This window comes from Physcomitrium patens, chromosome 18 (genome assembly GCF_059467195.1).
Source record: "Physcomitrium patens ecotype Gransden chromosome 18, ASM5946719v1, whole genome shotgun sequence".
In the NCBI taxonomy this organism is placed as follows: Eukaryota; Viridiplantae; Streptophyta; class Bryopsida; order Funariales; family Funariaceae; genus Physcomitrium; species Physcomitrium patens.
Genome location: NC_143427.1, coordinates 13,413,262 through 13,431,559, shown reverse-complemented (window position 1 = coordinate 13,431,559; position 18,298 = coordinate 13,413,262). Strand labels below are relative to the sequence as shown.

At 35.4% G+C, this 18,298-nt stretch overlaps 1 protein-coding gene and 1 pseudogene across 3 annotated transcripts; one reads left to right on the top strand and one right to left on the bottom strand.

Annotated features, from left to right (window-relative positions):
- Positions 1-1,224: 1,224 nt before the first annotated feature.
- On the bottom strand, positions 1,225-6,945 carry LOC112294965 (uncharacterized; annotated as a pseudogene). Its single transcript, XR_016498288.1, has 13 exons — positions 6,504-6,945; positions 5,774-5,923; positions 5,334-5,510; positions 5,018-5,161; positions 4,810-4,915; positions 4,523-4,671; positions 4,206-4,331; positions 3,954-4,097; positions 3,645-3,732; positions 3,151-3,524; positions 2,554-2,871; positions 2,033-2,266; positions 1,225-1,680 (listed from the first exon to the last, which is right to left on the bottom strand). The product of XR_016498288.1 is annotated as an uncharacterized LOC112294965 (transcript).
- A 5,402-nt stretch (positions 6,946-12,347) lies between these two features.
- LOC112294997 (putative prolyl 4-hydroxylase 10) lies at positions 12,348-16,342 on the top strand. 2 transcript variants are annotated; one of them, XM_024546050.3, is made up of 8 exons: positions 12,348-12,798; positions 13,854-13,935; positions 14,332-14,429; positions 14,615-14,712; positions 15,012-15,141; positions 15,365-15,552; positions 15,829-15,930; positions 16,044-16,342. In XM_024546050.3, the coding sequence occupies exons 1-7, from the start codon at positions 12,620-12,622 to the stop codon at positions 15,903-15,905; spliced, it is 852 nt and encodes a 283-aa protein (XP_024401818.1). In that variant the 5' UTR covers positions 12,348-12,619; the 3' UTR covers positions 15,906-15,930; positions 16,044-16,342. The 2 variants fall into 2 exon arrangements, with proteins under 2 accessions (XP_024401818.1, XP_090100451.1); XM_090244325.1 differs by lacking the exon at positions 16,044-16,342 and having other exon boundaries at positions 12,492-12,798; positions 15,829-15,931.
- The last annotated feature ends 1,956 nt before the right edge of the window (positions 16,343-18,298 follow it).

The window sequence follows — 18,298 nt, the reverse complement described above, 5'->3', positions numbered from 1 at the left end:
TTGCAAGTTAAAACATATGTTTAACAAAGTCAACATGTATTATAGGTCCTATAGAACATTGTTATGTAGCTCTTAATTAGATAGTATATATAGAGGCAAGAATAAAGCCTTTTTCACTCTTATTAATATTTTTTTAGTCCTTGGTCTTATTTCAAGACTTTCTAATCTTATTGTCTTTAGCAATAGCCATTCTAGTTCAATATATTACTATCTTTGAGTGATTTTTTAATCTTTTTGAGTGACATAAGAGTGTATTGAGGATTTTTTTCTTCGAGATTCATGTCCTTGATAGTTGCACAAACACAACTGCATTGATAATGCGCCAAAGATTAATTTTTTATTTTATTTTAAATCCTAGCATATAAGCTTTAATGGCTAAGACTTTGGCTATGCATATAATCATCAAATTTTGAGAGATTAAATGACATATTGTGAAGTATGAATTATGAATAAATTTTTTATATTTTTACATAATTATTTCTAAATTTAAACTTATAAATAAATATTATTTAATAATTTATCATTTATATGAATTAAATTTGAATAAAAGATTTCACATGTTTTTATATAGGTAAAAGAAAAAAATTATATAAAAATATAATTATACTTAAATTAATAAACATTTGCATAAGAAATTCTTTAGTAAGCCAATGATGGTTTATTAAACTTCTAAAACCTTAGATATAGATTTATACAATGATGCCAACTTTGATTTTATTTTTGTGTTGATTTGTCTACCTACATTTTATAGTTATTAAATATTAAACCTTCCCTTAGATTATTTTAGACTTTTTGGACTTTTTTAAACCCTTTGTATAGATGCACATCTAAAAGAGATATTTATCCTCCTCCATATCTAACCTAGGAATTTATTCTCAATTTCTAATATCATAAGTTCATGTTCTAAGCTGACCAGACTTCCATCTGATCTGACATATTATCCATCAGTTTCAAGTGCAGATATTTCTGAATTAACTTTTACAAAAACTACCTTCGTGTGATCAGTCCGTGTTGTTGCATGCTCTCAGTAAATTGTATCGATCAGATATGGAGTTAGGAATCGCAACAAGTACTTCTCGTGACGAGAGACCCTCAAGTTTGATCTTTGCAGTAAGACGCTGGTTCCAAGATGTTACACAATTCTCAGGTTGGGATTTACCATGTAAACATCTACTAAATTATTTGAAAACAATGTAACCCATCCTTCATACAAGTGTAGAACCATTGAACATGAAAAATGAATGTCTTTCTTCAAAATGGAGGTCTCAGCTAAATTGGGTGCTAGACAAACAGCGATAAAATTACAGATCTGGAGATACCCAGCACCACTGTAAATTCATGCCAGGTATGCTCCTACAGTGTCACTATTGTTGTGATATACAAATTTTCGGTAAACTACAACTGTTCATGTGCACTAATGTACCACACTAGACAAGTACAACGATATTTACTACAATTTGTGATAAGCTCAGTGTCAAATTCTTCTGTAAGGTAATCTAACGTGGTTGAAATCGGCGAGATAAATCAATAGTTCCATCTAATCTAAAGGAAGATCTCACGAAGGGTGCGGGCAGCGAACCGACATGTGAGTCGGTTCATGAGGTCAGGTAGAATATTTCTTGCAACATCTGGAAGTACTGGCGCCAAATCGCTCAGCATTTGTTGAAGGTTCACATTTCCCTGTGTTGCCACATCGCGCAAGAAACAAAAATTAATAAGGCTAACACACATCATCTACAAGAAAAACAAGATGTTCACTGTGAATTGGATCCGTTGGAGTGAAACATGAGTTGACCCGACGCATATTTATCATTGGAGATAGGACGACAAAACAAATTTTCTCCCATGGATCGACAAAAGAAGGAAGAAATGGGGGCTAAACTATCAGATGTTTACGAGATGTGAGTTTAAAATACCATTAAAGCAATAGCTGCTTTCAGCGCTGTTATTAAGAGACACAGTTTTCAGCTAAAAGTTCCTTGATGTATGTTGATATGTTACTGTCTAGTTAAGCAAGGACTGAATCACATACCTGCGCTGAAACAGACCGAGACGCTGGAGAGCCAGATGAAAGGAATGCAACAACCCGCCGCATGTTGTTGAGTAGTATCTCGTCTTCCTTCGTCACAGTGGGCACAATTGAAATTGCTCTTGTAAATCCAGGTAGAGGAAAAGCATTTAACATCGGGTCGAATCTCTGAAGACCTAAAGTCGTTACCACTCTGGCTAGCTCCTCTCGTGTCACTGCATCAATCCCCTTCACAACCTGCAAACACATAAGACACCTCCCAAGTCACGACTACTGACTCACGTGGTAACACAGTCCATCACCAGATTTGTTTCACCTAGTTTATGTAACAACTCTAAAAGGGAAGTTATATCGTAGATCAAAAAACTAATCAACAGAGTGTCGGAATCTAGAAATTTGTTCATGAAGAGTCAAATGGCTCTTGTGCACTAAAAAGAAATTTCTTAAGAAAGATTCAATACCATGGTGACAGAGTTATGCATAAATTTCATTCTGCAGAAAATGTGCTAGAATATGGTGAATACCTCGTCTAATATGAATTCTCGGAAAAATTCACCCTGCTCTGAAATCAAAAAGCTCAAGGCAGCTCTGGTCTCCACACCTCCTCGCTGGTCTACCACAGGGAATGAGCCACTTGCTGCAGGGGATTTTCCGGCAACTGCACCTGAGAAGGCACGACTCCCTTGCAATTCCTCCCCTCCACCACTCTTAGCTGCGACTGTGAACGTTTCAAATGCTTCCATCACATCAATGAACCTTTCTGCATCGAAATTTGAAGTTCTTCCATAGATGGTGTAACGTAGCGCCTCCCTTAGCCTAGGGGAAGGGTCTGTCAATAACCTCTGCGCACAAAGCCTGACAATCAGTACCCTACTAAATACCTTCAAATGATAGACCAAAAGAGCGTTGTCTCCTCCAAAAGAGCGTTGTCTTCTCCAAAAGAGTTGGTAACTTTCTCGGAGTTAACGCCCAAGTAATTTTACATACTGTGCTGATGCACTGCACTTACGGTGATGAACGCATAAAAGAGACTACTGAACAGCGCACGCACACAGATTATATCTCATCAGGTCGCCCCGATGATTAAAAAAACTACCTAGACATGGTGAGAATTTACTTACTTGAGCAATGTATGGATAAGCCTCATCGACAATAGCAAAATCTGGATTGCCGACTAAAGCGATACCTTCAAGTACACCGATTGCACGGATAATAAGAGCGAAGTAGGGTGGGATTCGGAAAGGATAATCGAAAGTGATCTGAGCCAAGTCTGCGGCAAGCTCTTGGAAATTAATATTTTTCGCACCACCACCTTCGAGGGCTTGATCGAACACTTTCGCAAGAACTGGCATAATTGGCGCTAAATTCACACCTTCGGGGATAAAATCTAGAAGTACAAAATCTTCAACGATAGCCTCGTAATCTCGGTGAATCAAGTGGGATATAGCTTCAATCATTCCATACTTCTGGTTGTCAGTGATCTGCGTCATAAGACCTGTGAGGCAGAGAACGGGCAAAAGACAGGTGAGGTCAATCAATTCAGGCTTCTTGAAAGGGGCAATATCACTGGACATCCCGGTAAAAACTTCCAGCAGATTGAAGAAGATAAACTTACCAAAATCAAGTATGGCCAATTTTCCCTCGGGAGTGCGGATAAGGTTGCCAGGATGTGGGTCTGCGTGAAATAGTCCAGTATCCAAAAGCTTCAACCACAATTACGACAGAGTCAAAACAAGGTTTTATTAATATGTGGTTAGTTCTAAGCATCACAACTCATACAAGTAAAAGTTCGCTTGATTTGAAGTATCGTATATTGTTTCCCTTAAAAAAAATAAGTCATGCAACTTCTCGAGTGCAACAGAAAAAATGGCAGCATTGCCTTCATGATCTTAGATACAGCCCAAGGAAATGGATATATCCACACCTGTTTCAGATAGCAGATAACTCCAATGTTTACTAGGTCGCCTACATCGTCTGCCGTACTTTGTGAGAGCTTCTCTCCTTCTATCCAACTGGTTGTCATGACACGCCGTGAAGTAAACTTTGTGAATGTCTTCGGCACAACCACCTGGCAAAAAACAGCAATACGGCAGCGAATACGTAAGTGATTTTGGGCAATCAAACAAGCATGTTGTCAATCTCGAGAACAAATAAAGAAGTTAAATCAATCTCTAACCTGAGGAAGGTCAACTCGCATTTGCTCGGCAAACCTTGTAGCGTTTTCGCCTTCGTTAATATAATCAAGCTCCTCGAAAAAACGAGCTGCCCACTCGTCAACAAGCCCTACAACATCTGTAGCTATCTGCATTCTTCTGGCAGAGAAATTACCTTAGACAGTTAGCATCATGACAAAAAGCTTATAGAAACTGGAGTACACTTTCGCCTCACTCAAGCTTTGTTGTTTCTCACGGACCAATAAACTTCAGAAACTTGAGAAACTGGAACACAAACTTTGCAGCATGCTGATGAGTATGATTGAATTGAATCACATGCCTGAGGAAATCTGCGAAGAGAAACACCCAGACGACGAATGATGAAGAGATCAATTGTAACAGTCTCTAGTACGTAGGGTCTTTGAACTTTCACAGCCACAGTTTCACCTGTCTCTATCAGTTTCCCCTTGTACACTTGACCCAATGAAGCTGGCCAGCATCATAACAACATTCACTCAGTTAAATACTTTTCCTGAAGGTAGAATTTAAATCTTTTTAGGCAGAAGCACTCAAAGAAACTAGGATCACACCCATGTGGCAAAGGAATCGTCAGACGTTGTACAATACCTGCCGCAATCGGGGATTCAGTGAGTTCGGAATAAATTTCTTGCCAAGGGTTTCCCAACTCAGATTCAATGAGGGCCATGGCTATGTCGTTCGGAAATGAAGGAACCTGTCAAGTGACATTTCCAGTGTCAAGTGAAAATCAAGCAAGAATCCAGACCACAAATCCAGTTATTTAGCTGCGAATCAGACTACTGGTAGTACAATTTACCTTGTCGCAGAGCTTTTGAAGTTCAGTCATTGCAGCAGGTGAGAGGATGTCAGGTCGAATACTAAGCGCTTGTCCTAGCTTAATGTACGCTGGGCCAAGTGACGTTACGATCTCGCGAAGCTCAATAGCTCGCTTTACTTCATTCTGTTAAAAGAAAGAGGGACGTCAATCAACATCTGAGACGTTCAAGTACATGGAGGCATCTTGAGGGATAGCTCGTTTTTCCTGAAAAATCCTGTCTGAGTAAAATACGCATGGTCACAAACCCTTGATGCCATCTACAATAATATAAAATCCAAAGAACGAATCTGCTTACTTCCTTCACTTTCTTCGTTACAATGTCCATCGCAATACGCGACAGAAATCCGCCTGCAACTCCCAGTAGTTGAGCGATACGAGTCGCAACAGATCCAGGGCGTTTCCCCCAGTACGCAGCTATAGTTTCAGGATCATAAACAAGTGGCAGGCTTTCCTCGCCCTCCACATCATCCACCTACACAGAACATAGCGGTGGTTGAAAAACCTGTTCGAGTTTCCTAACTCGTTCGATAATTTCATAACCTACTCATTTTCGCAAAATGTTACTAAAAATCGTCAGACAACATGGAAATTGATGATCCGAATGCACCGCACAGCAAAGTAACTCAGCGGATATGACAAAGTGGCATACCAATATGATCTGACACATATGACGACAATGAATCGACACAGAGAAGGCATAGTCTTGAGCATATAATTTGAAGGGATGAAGCCAACCTAAACTAGCCGCATCACAACGTCATCAGCTGCAAATTGCGAATCAGAAAGATTCTGACCACGAAGCCCACGCATGAGGGATGCAACTTGCTCGTCTTCCTCCATGTGAGCTCGCATCCTCTTCATTTCTTCTGCCATTTCTCCCACTCTCTGTCATCCAGACCCACGATAACAACCACTTTCAAATTTGGTTCAATACACTCAACTAGAGTGGTAGTGTCAACAACTGGTTCATCGCACTCAATCGACTCTAATCGATTTTGGTAGAGAAACCGTATTCTCGCCGAAGAGATTATCTGTTACTTGTAACTTAACCAGGAAACATAAAAAGTCATGTACGCTGAACGAAATCGAACATCCTCCTAGTGCGGCAAACCCGGTAGAGGAGGTAAATTCATCATCACGTGGTTGCCACGTTTGTAGTGACAATCACGTTCGAGAAGCAACAGTCACAACATTCCTGACATTTCAGCTGATTCAACAGCTCATAAGCTGAACATAATCTTTGCGACTTATACTTCCCAACATGTGCAGCTCCCCTGCCAAGTCTGCTGAAATGACCTCAATTCCAAAGCAAACTTGTCATATCCCCTGTAAATTTATCTACAAGACCTCAAAAATCCATGAAATCATCACATAGAAGCGTCCCGTCTAAATCCAATTGGGTGATTCACTTTCCAAAATTCGCATAAATTCAAAACATATCTTCCCACATCACCAGACGACTTACCATCGAGCGCCCTTTGGAAACAGAGCCGTTGACTCCACCATACACGGCACCATTCGCAGCACCATTGGAGCTACCGCTTCCTCCACTCACCGCACCAGTGCGAACCGGATCACGCGTCGCTACGGCTCGCGCCTGTCCCGCGACATGCGCGCTCAAGCCCGACTTCCCCTTAAAAGGCCTAACAAAGCAGCTCGGCGACGGATCCAGGAAAGGAGAATGCAAAGATCCAACCAACTCCGGAATTGCATTCGCCAAACCCGCCTTCCCACAAACCTCCATCGCCGCTGCCATATTTGCACCAATGCCGCACACAGAGCGCGGCGAACAGTCTCCGTCCACACAAACCCACCTCAAAACCTCCTTCAACAACTCCCAATTGCTCTCTAATCTCAACTTTCACACGTCGATTGCGAGCTGAATTGTGCCATTCTTCACACGCACCTCTTACAATACCCAAGCCCACATCCTCTACTGCAGTTTTCAGCTCCTGAGACTTGGTGACGAATTGAAGCGAATTTCCTGGGACCCAATTCCCAGAGCAACGCGTCGAATCTGCAGGCTCCATGACGACGAAGAGTAGCACGGATTGAAGGCAGCCCACGTCTGGGATGGAGGGCCTTTGGATGCTGGTCGGAAGGAATCGGGGTCGTCGAGAGGCGGCGCTGCTGAGGGCCCTGGGGTTCAAGGAGAGGCCTCAATCGAGCCACAGCCCGGGATTCCACGTGGATGTACTCATCGGCTGCAGAGTGCTGACATGGACAACGGAGCGTATCCACTCGCTGCGGTTGTCAGCCAGACAATATATAAGAAAATACTTTATAAAAAATTTTAAAAAAATCAAATAAAAATTTTATTTAAAAAATTATATATCATATAGCATAAATTTTAATTATTTGAATATTAAATTATTTATTTAAAATAAATATAATATTTAAAACATATAAATATAATATTCATTTATATTTATATTTTCTTTTTCTTTTTTCTTTTCTATGTCTACAAGCATATATCCAAAAAGACAATACATTTATTCAGGCATCAATGTACTTACCTTTATAGTAAGCCTATAAGAAATAATAAATATTTTTAAAAAATTATCAACTTCATTTTCTATCCTTCTCTCTTTTATTATCCTTATCCTTAGAAATCTTTAATTTAAAACTTCTTCTTTGTAAAAAAACTCACAATTGCAAAAAAAAACAATTTTTACTTCAAAAGTTAGTATTATATTATATATCATTGTTATAGATATAACGAACACTAATAATTACTTAGATAAGAATAGTTAGGTAGAAGTTATTAAATGTGAATAAATTTGATAATAATTTGTGGAAAATTTTCTTAGAAGTTTTATAGAAGCAGATTTGATTTTTTTACTTGTTTACAAGTGATTGATAGGTTAAAAACTTAGCCAACAATTTGGTCACATATTGGACATGTTAGCAACTTATGGTATAAGTTGACTATGTGGCATACATATAGAAAACTTGCCTTACAAGTTAGACATGTATTTTACAAGTTGAACATGTGTTGGACGTCCTATCAAATATTGACACATAGCTCATAGTTAAATTATATATATATATATATATATATATATATATATTTTAAATACATAGCTCATAGTTAAATTATATATATATATATATATATATATATTTATAGAAATAAGAGTGAAGAAGACAACTTTTGAAACAAGACTAAGAACAAAAGTCTCTAGTTTTTGAATCTTTGGCAATAGCTATTCTAGTTTAAATAATATACTATTTTTAAATGAATATCTACTTTCTTCAAATGATACAAGAGTGTATTGATATGTTGATTTTTTATAATTCATGTTGTTAATAATTATTGAATAATTACTATATTTAAAAAAATAACTTACATTTCAAAATTTTAATAAGCTAATAGATATACATTCTAATAAATATTCATAATCATTAATTTATTTACTTAGATAAGTAGAATTAAGTAGAAGTAGGTTAAATTCTTAATATCTTATTAGTAAGCTTCATAGAAGAATATCTTATACTATTATATGCAAATTTTGCTAAGAGCAAAGATTTATCTAATCATCTTAATGATAATAGATTGTGCATTTTAAATACTATTCTAATACTTGATTTATCTATTTTGTTTGTCCATCAGTTTGAAGATGAAAAGCCAAAGATAATCTTATATCTACCTTCAATATCTTGAAAAATGTTAGTCAAAACTTAAATACAAATTAAATCCATCTATCATTTATAATATCCCTTAGCAATCCATGGTAGCAATAAATATTATTAAAAAAAGTCTTATTATTCTTTTACATGATATAAAATATACTACATTGGTAAAAAAATCTACTACCATAAATATAGAATCATAAGAACTTGAAATTGAATAATTTGTGATAAAATCTATAGAAATAAAAGACCATAGTTATTTTGGTATAAAGCAATGGTTGAAAAAGTCTATAAGGTTGATGATAAGGAGTTTTTAAACTTGAATAAATATTATATGATTGTGCAATATTTTTAATTGCATTCTACATTTGATACCACCAATAATCTCTTGAGATTAATTCCAATATCTTATTATATCTAAAATATCTTATAGTTGGAAAGTTATGGCAAGCTTAAAGAGTTCGTAATCATACTCCACCTTTTAGAATATATAAGCATCTCTCAAAATAGAGTAGATTGTTCTTGAATTCAAACTTGGAAGTATCATGAATTTTAGAAGAATTATTCTTAATATCATGTACAAGAGAATTTGAAGGCATATTTGATTGGACTTGGTCAAGAAAGATTGTTTCAATAGCCAATGTTGATTTAATTGCTCAAAGATGAAATTGCTCTAGTTTTAATATATATATATATATATATATATATATATATATTATTGATCAAAAGTTGCATCTTATTCTTTTGGTACAAGATAAAAATATCTCAAAAGGACATCTAACAAATTTTGTTATTTTTTTGGTTGATAAGTGATATTGAATACAAATCTTAACAAAAATATGCTCTAATAGGCTTATTGACAATTCAAATCACATATTGTCATGAAATATTTGAGGATCTTAGATTTTATGAACTTATGAAGCAATAATAATATCCATTTTAGAATTTATTGCTTAAAAAGGGAGATAATAAAATAGATAGCTAAATTTATTAATATATTTACTTAAATAAATAAAACTATGTAGAAGTAAGTAGAAATAGATAAAATTCTTGATATCTTATTAAAAAGCTTCATAGCAGCTTCATAGAATTTACATGTGCTTATAAATTATTGATAGATTGACAACTTGGCTAATAAATTGGCCACATGTCATACATTTGGCTACTTTTATTATAAGTTGGCTATGTGGCATATATGTTAGAAACTTGCCTTATAAACTAGATACATGTTGCACAAGTTGGGCATGTGTTATATGGCCTATAAAATATCACTACATAATTCTTTAGTAGATGGTATATGTAGAAGCAAGAGTAAGACCTTCATCACTCTTATCAATATTTTTCTTGTATTCTATCTTAGTTTAAGACATCAAAGTCTTATTGTATTTGGCAATGGTCATTCTAACTTTAATTTTATATCTATATTTCAGTTGTATAATTTCTCTCTATTAGTAATATAAAAGTATATTGTCATTTTCAGAATAATATTTTGATTTAAGTCCTTAATATGCAGGATTTTTACTATATAAATTCTTATAGAAATAAAACCCTTAACTTCTTAAGTATGATAAAGATTCATCACCATTGTGCTAGAGAAAATATAATATTGTTTATTCTAGTACCAAATTTTTATCTTTCTAGACTTACATTTGTATATTAACTTTTGCAAACATGTTTTCATTGTATGTCTTATAATAATTTCATAAATTCTACAATTTTTTGGCATTTCTTCTTTAAATAAATTTTCTAAGAATTGTCAAAATAGTATGTGCATATCTTTAAGTAATTTATTAAAAAAAAAAAAATCTAAACAAAAACAAACAATATATAAGCTATCCTTAATACTCTTATATATTATAAATTTTTAATATGAGAACCTATTTTTTCTTTTATTTGAATATATGAAAAAAATCAAATATTTTATAGGTACATATATTACCACTTTAATCATTCTACCAAACAATAATTATCAATAGAAATTCAAGGTTATTAAATATTTGATTTTTTGATTTTTTTAGTTTGTTGTCAAAGTTTGACATTATAAAAGAATAAAAGAGTAAATTCTAATTATGATTAAAATTGGTAGTAAATTTTTAAATACCAAGTTTATTGCCCTTTTTAGGATAAATTATAAGCAACTTAAACAATAAAAGACAAGTTGGATTTGACATATTTAGATATTATTTGAGATTGATTTAAATTAAAATTCTATATAATAGTACAAACAACTTGATTTAGTTTTTGTTATTATCTTTACACCTTGCAGTTTTTTAAAAAAAATTATGAAATTTCTAATATATGATTTAAGTTCATAAAACATTTCTAATTCTTTCATCATCACTTATATGTATAACTCAATACAAATACTAATTCAATCAACAACTAATTATCCAAAATCTTTACAGAGGTTTAATATTGAGCAAAAGATAATATTACACACAACTTGTAGTACAAGTAATAAGTGGAACATAGATATATACTAATATATGAACATGTGATAGTATGTAAAGATTTTTTTTAAAATAAATTTTCATCTAGATATATACTAATATATGAACATGTGATAGTATGTAAAGATTTTTTTTAAAATAAATTTTCATCTAGATATAGAAGTATTTCTTCATTATTCAAAATTATTTTATAATTAAAAAATAGATATGCTTAAATAGACACTTCTTAATAACCTTAATCCTTCTGTAAACCTTTAATCTAAACAATCACATATTCCATATCTTACACCCTATAAATACTAAAACCCACACCTTGACAACCCTAAAATTCATATGATTCAGAATCAAAATTCTAAACCTTATCAAACCCAAAATTTTGTTTGTAAAGAAACAACAAGTACCTTTTGTACAACTCACCCATCTTATTGATCCCCATCCAACATATGCAAAGGGTAAGAAGTTTGAATCCTAGCTACAATATCATAACCCTGCCCAGTGGAATCTACCACAAGAAAAAGGATGTTACCTCACATTGCCACAAAAACAGAGAAACAAAAACTAAACAAAGAGGAGAAGGAGGAGGAGGAGACCAAAGTGGGGATAAGGGGGATGATGCAAAGGTGACACCACCCGTGTGTGTGAAGAAGGGGGCTGTAGTTTGGCGCATTGAAAATGGTGACCTCCAAGCGGCAGTGGAATGGACAAAACCAGGTCTACAATGCAAAGCAGAGCAAACCAAACCAAAGCCATGAGCAGAAGAAGACGAAAAAGAGCAGCAGTTGGAGTTGGAGTAGGCCAGATCGATGCTCCTCCTCCTCCCATGATGATAGATGACGAAGATTATGCTGTTGTTGTCGATGTTGTTGCTCGCTGATCATCAACACGAAGTTGCCGTTGCAGCTGCTCTTGCTCTTCACCGTCGACTCGGCAGAGGGGCACAGCTCAGCTGGTAATTTATTATTAGTGCCCATGGGTGGGATGGATGTGAGTGACATCGGCGCTTCTACCGACAGTGTGAAACCCCAGCGAGGCTGTGCCTTGCCTTGCCTTGGCTTGTGTGCATTGCCTCTCCCCTCCAGTGTGAGTAGATCTGCCGCTGTTCATATCCCTTTCTCGGAGAGAGCTCTTCCGTGTTGGTGGGTGCTGTGGTGGTCGTTCCCCTTGCGGCGTGGGGCAGATTTTCCTTTTATAGTTGTCGCGTGATCGCGCTTTACTGAATTTGTTCAGCTACGTTGTCTGTTTGTGTCATCGTAGCCGGGGGATGAGAGTAGAGGCCATTTTGGATTTTGCTCTCGAGGTTGCGTTTGGAGGTTTCGCAGGGTTTTTTTTTTTTTTTTTTTTTTTTTTTTGTTTTTTCCCATCTGCGTTTGACGTGTGGTGGTAGTTTTGCAGCGTAATTGAGACGTACTATTAAACACGTAGGCGGTAGTTTTTGGTGGGTTGGTGTTTGTGTGAGGGGGGAACAGAGGAGAGGGCGGGGGCAAGGGCTGTGGCAGCTATGGCGAGGTTGAGTAGGGGGCAAAGGACTGGAGTTGGCACGATGGCATTGCTGGTGTTCGCGTTTTTGTCTTTGATAGTCATGGTCATGTTGCTTCTGGACGTGGTAGCAATGCCATCGGGACGTCGAGGCTCGATTGACGAGGGAGCCGAAGTGGAATTGAAGCTGCCTACCCACAGGTGGGTAAAGTTCATCTTAAAAAATTAACGAGGACCCGAAGTCAATTCCGGTTGCAGATTCTATGGTTGTGGGTATTCACACTTGGAGAAGTTTTGGAGAATTTCGTCGCCAATGCGATGGTTTGTGGTCACCGTAAATTTGAAGTGTGGTTAATTCTGGAGTTCGATTAGGAGAGAGTTGAGGGAGAGAGTTGAGTACATTCTGAATCAGATGCAGCATTAGCTGTAGAGTTGAGGATATCATTTAAAGTTGAGAGGTGCTCGCCTGCGTTGGCAAATCTTTGTAGTATTCTTTGTCCCCTTCACTCGACCCCTCACGTAGTTGGAGACTTACCTGGTTTTTCGCAATGTCGGTGGTACCGTAACACGATCTGAAGCTTCCAAGTGTCTTGAATGAATAGTGACCTGAACGTAAATTGCTGCTATCCCCTCCCCCCCAAAAGAAAAAAACAAAAACAAACAACCAAACACCTTAATCGTGCTAATCCCAAACTGTGTCCTGGTCCATTGTAAGGTTTCACTCTTCGGTGCTTTGATCGGAGCTTGTTGCAACCTCTCTATTTCGAAATCCCAATAGAGCCATTGTGTTCTGGCGCGCAAGAGCTTTGATGCAAATCTCGCTTACAGTTGCATACGAGGACATATGGAATCACTTGGAATTTAGAATCTGATTTTGCCACGAATTTTCACAAATTGAAGTTTTTACAACTTTTACAAAAATTGTAGTTTCTAGGCTTTTGGGACATGGGTGCTTGAGTGTTTTGTGAATTTTTTATCTGACTTTGATAGGTGTCGCTACAGCAATCGAAATGGTTATCCCTGCCAAGTGCAATGGATCTGATAAATATTACACCATCTCTGCAGTAGATGGCCAATCATGTACAAAACGAACTTTCAATTGTAATTTCAGTTAGCACACATACTATGGTCACCTTCATTAAATTGATTTACACCCATTATCGTGTTTTTAACAAAGGTTTTAATTCAGAAAGTACATTTCAAATTCCATGTGCTGGGTTCTTACATTTGAATGATAATATTTTTTCTGATCGCAGGCATGTGGATGAAAATCCACTGGCACCTTGGGTTGAGGTCCTTTCCTGGGAGCCCAGAGCTTTTCTGTATCACCACTTTCTGGTAAGACATTTTACATATTAGTGTTTGCGTCGCTGCAGCGGTGTTGGGTTGTTATTGAGGATGAATACTGGTGGTGGCAATCATGTTCTGTTTTGTTTGTATTATGGTTTTAACCCTTTCTTGCGGGATAAACATTATTTTGTTACGTACATAGTGCACCAAGATTGATAAATATTTGCAGATTTAAGTCTGCAAATATTCGGTATTTTTTATATGCGTGCAATCATGCTTTTTGGTGATTGTATACGGTTTCCTACAAGCGGAGCTCCGAAAACACAATATGATAGACTTGGTCACTAGTGTCGGCTACCTGTACATAGGCATGAGTACCACTTAAAGAGATATACAAAATGTGTGGAAAAGTATCTATGTTGAGATCGTTTGCATTGGGAACAGACACAAGTGGAATGCAACCATCTTATTGAGGTGGCCAAGCCTAGCCTGGTGAAGTCAACAGTTATAGATAGTGCTACGGGAAAAAGCAAAGACAGCAGGTGCGTGCCGATTTAGCTCTTCTTTCCTCATCACCTAGTTTACCGAAGGTTGATATATTCAATTTGCTGGTGTGGTATTATTCCAAGTTTGGGCCTTGGGGTTTGTGTTTTTATTTTCTGCATTTGACGAGAGTATCTATCATCTGGATTTTCGTAGCCGTTGATGACAAGTGTGTGTATCACAGGGTTCGCACAAGTTCAGGGACATTTTTGGTGCGGGGCCAAGATCACATCATTAAGAGGATTGAGAAACGTATCGCTGACTTCACATTCATACCTGTTGGTATGTGATACATCCTTGGTTATGTTCCTTGTTTCATATAAATGATATTCTTGCCAGTATACTTTGGTTCTTTGTCCAGTCATTAGGATTCACGACTATTATTTATGTTCCTGTATCTCTTGCATGACTAATTGGTTTCGGCAGTTCACCATGCTGACAGTTGGGAAGCATTGAACACCAATGGCATGTCATTTGCACTTGACATGGGTTGATTGAGCTTAGTATCTGTTCAAAAGGGTGGTACTTCGATGTCATCTTTTTCATTATTATGCTTAAGGCATGATGGTTCGTGCGTGTAGAACAAGGTGAAGGCTTGCAAGTTTTGCAGTATAGAGAGAGTGAGAAATACGAGCCTCATTATGACTACTTTCACGATGCTTTCAATACTAAAAATGGTGGTCAGCGGATTGCTACCGTACTGATGTATCTGTAAGTATCCCCCTTCTGCCTCCGTACTCGGCCTGTTAATCCACTACGTGCACTATTTCGTTCTCCAGAATCCACATTAAAGAAAATGTAATGACTAGCTTTTTGCTAGCCATAATGTTAGTTTAGACCTGGTTCAAGTCCAGGTACGGATACAGCTCAAAAAGTCTGTGTCTGCAACCATACTGCTTAGGTTGGTGATTGGCATTTTTACGGTGAGGAACAGGTCAGACGTTGAGAAAGGGGGAGAAACAGTTTTCCCGGCTTCTAAAGTGAACGCTAGTGAGGTTCCTGATTGGGATCAGCGATCCGAATGCGCTAAACGGGGCCTTTCTGTACGACCACGTATGGGAGATGCCTTACTTTTTTGGAGCATGAAACCAGATGCGAAGCTTGACCCTACCAGTTTGCATGGTATGATTTTGGTAACAGATTTAGTTGTCGTAAAACCAGTCTACATTATGTACTCTTCCACCAGATTATCGGATACCACTGATGACGTACCATGTTTTTATCTTTCATGTATCCTGTTACACGATATTCCACAATCTTCATTGCAAATTTCTTCAAGAGAATTACGTCATTACATGGAATTTTGAGTCTTGTTTTGCAAGAATCTGCTTCGTATGTGACAATCGAACTTTTTTGGGGGTGTTTCTTAAATTCGTGGGATGGGCTTTTGTTCGACAGGCGCTTGCCCTGTGATTCAAGGTACGAAATGGTCTGCTACAAAGTGGTTACATGTTGAAAAATACGCAGCACGGTAAACATCCTTCTAGAAGTCTTCAACAGGTATTCCCCCGCATCATTTATCAATCATGGTTTTCTTCAGCGTGGACTTCTCTTACTGAATCCGGCTGCTTTGATTTCTTACTGAATCAGGCTGCTTTGAATTCTTGTTGCAGGATTACATGAATTATGCGAGCAGTCTTCTGGCATGAGCAGAGGTGAACTTGCCCAAACTTGCTCATGGAACAACAGAATCAGCTTGCGAGTTATTTACAAGGAGCGAGTGTCCATGCCTGAATGCTGGAACACCAGCGTGATGAGAACGCTTAGGAATACCAATTCTTCACTGATTTTACAAACCACACTAGCTACTACACATGACAAATTTCATGCTTTGACTTGGTTGATCTGCTTTTGTGTGAGGATCAGTATTTTATAAATAGGGGATGGAGCTCTTCAGCTCCTAATGTGCGATTTCGATTTGTCGTCTTCTATTCGAATCTTGCTGTTGCAATTGAGGCTTTGGTAGTGTTGAGAGGTCCCCTTTCCATTGAGCTTGAAAATGAAGTCTCCATGGCATCCATGTTTGTGGGAAACAAAGAAAGAAATGCTAACTTGTTTGCAGCCAGATTTATGGAAGCTATTTGTTTGTTGAAGCTATTTCTACCTATTAAGCCATACTTATTGAAGTTATTAATTTGTATAAGATATTTTATCTAATGATTTAATGTGACTAGATATATTAATAGGAAGTTTTACTTTTTCTTAAAAGAAGTGGATTTTTCTTGCATCTTGAATGATGTTATTGCATCTTAAAGTGTTACTAGTATCTTAAAATTTGCTAAAGAAATTTAGAAAATAAACTTCTTTAAATTTTTTTAATCAAGAGATACTCATAATCTTCCTGGTATTAAAGGATATTACTACAAACGTATAAATTGTGCAAGATATGGATACTTTGGATGTAATACTATGTTTTATTAACTTGAAAATAGACTTTCATTCTTTAAATGTATAACAATATTTTTTTTAAATGCTTAAAATAATATTTTCTATTCTATTTGGATGATGTCTTAATTTATTCCACAAAAGTAGATTACAATTGTTAAATATGTTTAGTATTAGAAGAACAACAAAAATAAGGATTTTTTTAAATTAATATTAATACCAATTCTATATTTAAAATATAAATTATAATGAATCAAGCTACATAATAATTATTTGTATAAATAATATTTTATTAATTAGAAGTAAAATAAATTTTAATCAATTAAGTACATACCATGTTTTTAAAATTTTAAAACATTTTATAAGGTTTTTTTTTCAAAGATTAAATAAAATTACAAACTAATTAATAATTCTGGAAAGACAGTAAATAATTAAATTGATTTCAATAAAGAATAGAGGGCTTTAATTTAGGACTTTAAAGAATTATTGTTTGTATCTTTTAAAAAAATTGCACCTTTTTAATATTCAAATTATATTACATTATTTTTATTAAGTTACAACTTGGTTTTAATTTAACTATAATATTGACATCCAAAACATATTAATGTCTAAAAATTAAGAGGTTTGTAAAGAAATTATGCAATCTTATAATACACTAAAAACTAAAGTTTTAAGACATCAACAACATAGTTTCTTTAAACTCCTATTTATTTTTAAAATTCCAAAAGTTTTTTTATAAATAAATTTTATCATAGATTTTATATTATTCAGAAAAAAAAATCAATTTTGGTAATTTTAGATTATTTCATCTAATAGATTGTTTTATACAAAATAACACTTCCTTTTAATAAAAAAATATTTAAAAATTAGAAGAAAAAAATTCTATTACAGTTTATAAATATCATATGAAATTTTAAATTGGATTAGTGATTGAAATTTGCGTCTAAATTTTGTAGAAAATTATATTAGATCTTCAACATCAAGATCAACTTTTTATAAAGTATTATTTATAAATTAATAGTCAAACCAAAAATGTCAACCTAATCTTGGAACAAAATATATAAAATTATAGTAGCAACTATTAATAAGGTCATTTGATGAATTTCTTGTCATTGATAGAGTTTGATTACAATATTTCATTTATTTATTTACATAATGTGTGTCTAGCAAAAATACATTGCTCCATTGACATATTTTACAAATTAGCCAAGTTATTTGGTTTTTTTTTTTTTAAATAATAAAAACTAATAATGATTTTAGATTTCAAAGACAAAAAGTGTACCAAAGGAGTTGTTAGCTATAGAATAGCTTTAACATCTTATATAAATGTAATTGGATGATACATTCCATAATAACATAAACCTAGATTTGGATAATTAAAATATATCCAAACAACTCAAATTTATAATTTATTTTTTCTTAGCCACTTAAAATAGCTAATATTTATTGTTTTATTATTATTTAGCTATCACACTAGAAATTG

Bases quoted from the DNA above. Each gene is read 5' to 3' on its own strand.
- LOC112294997 (XM_024546050.3), top strand. From the start codon at position 12,620: ATGGCGAGGTTGAGTAGGGGGCAAAGGACTGGAGTTGGCACGATGGCA. The intron at 14,430-14,614 runs GTGCGTGCCGAT...TGTGTATCACAG, and splicing joins GGAAAAAGCAAAGACAGCAG to GGTTCGCACAAGTTCAGGGA. The intron at 15,142-15,364 runs GTAAGTATCCCC...GGTGAGGAACAG, and splicing joins GCTACCGTACTGATGTATCT to GTCAGACGTTGAGAAAGGGG.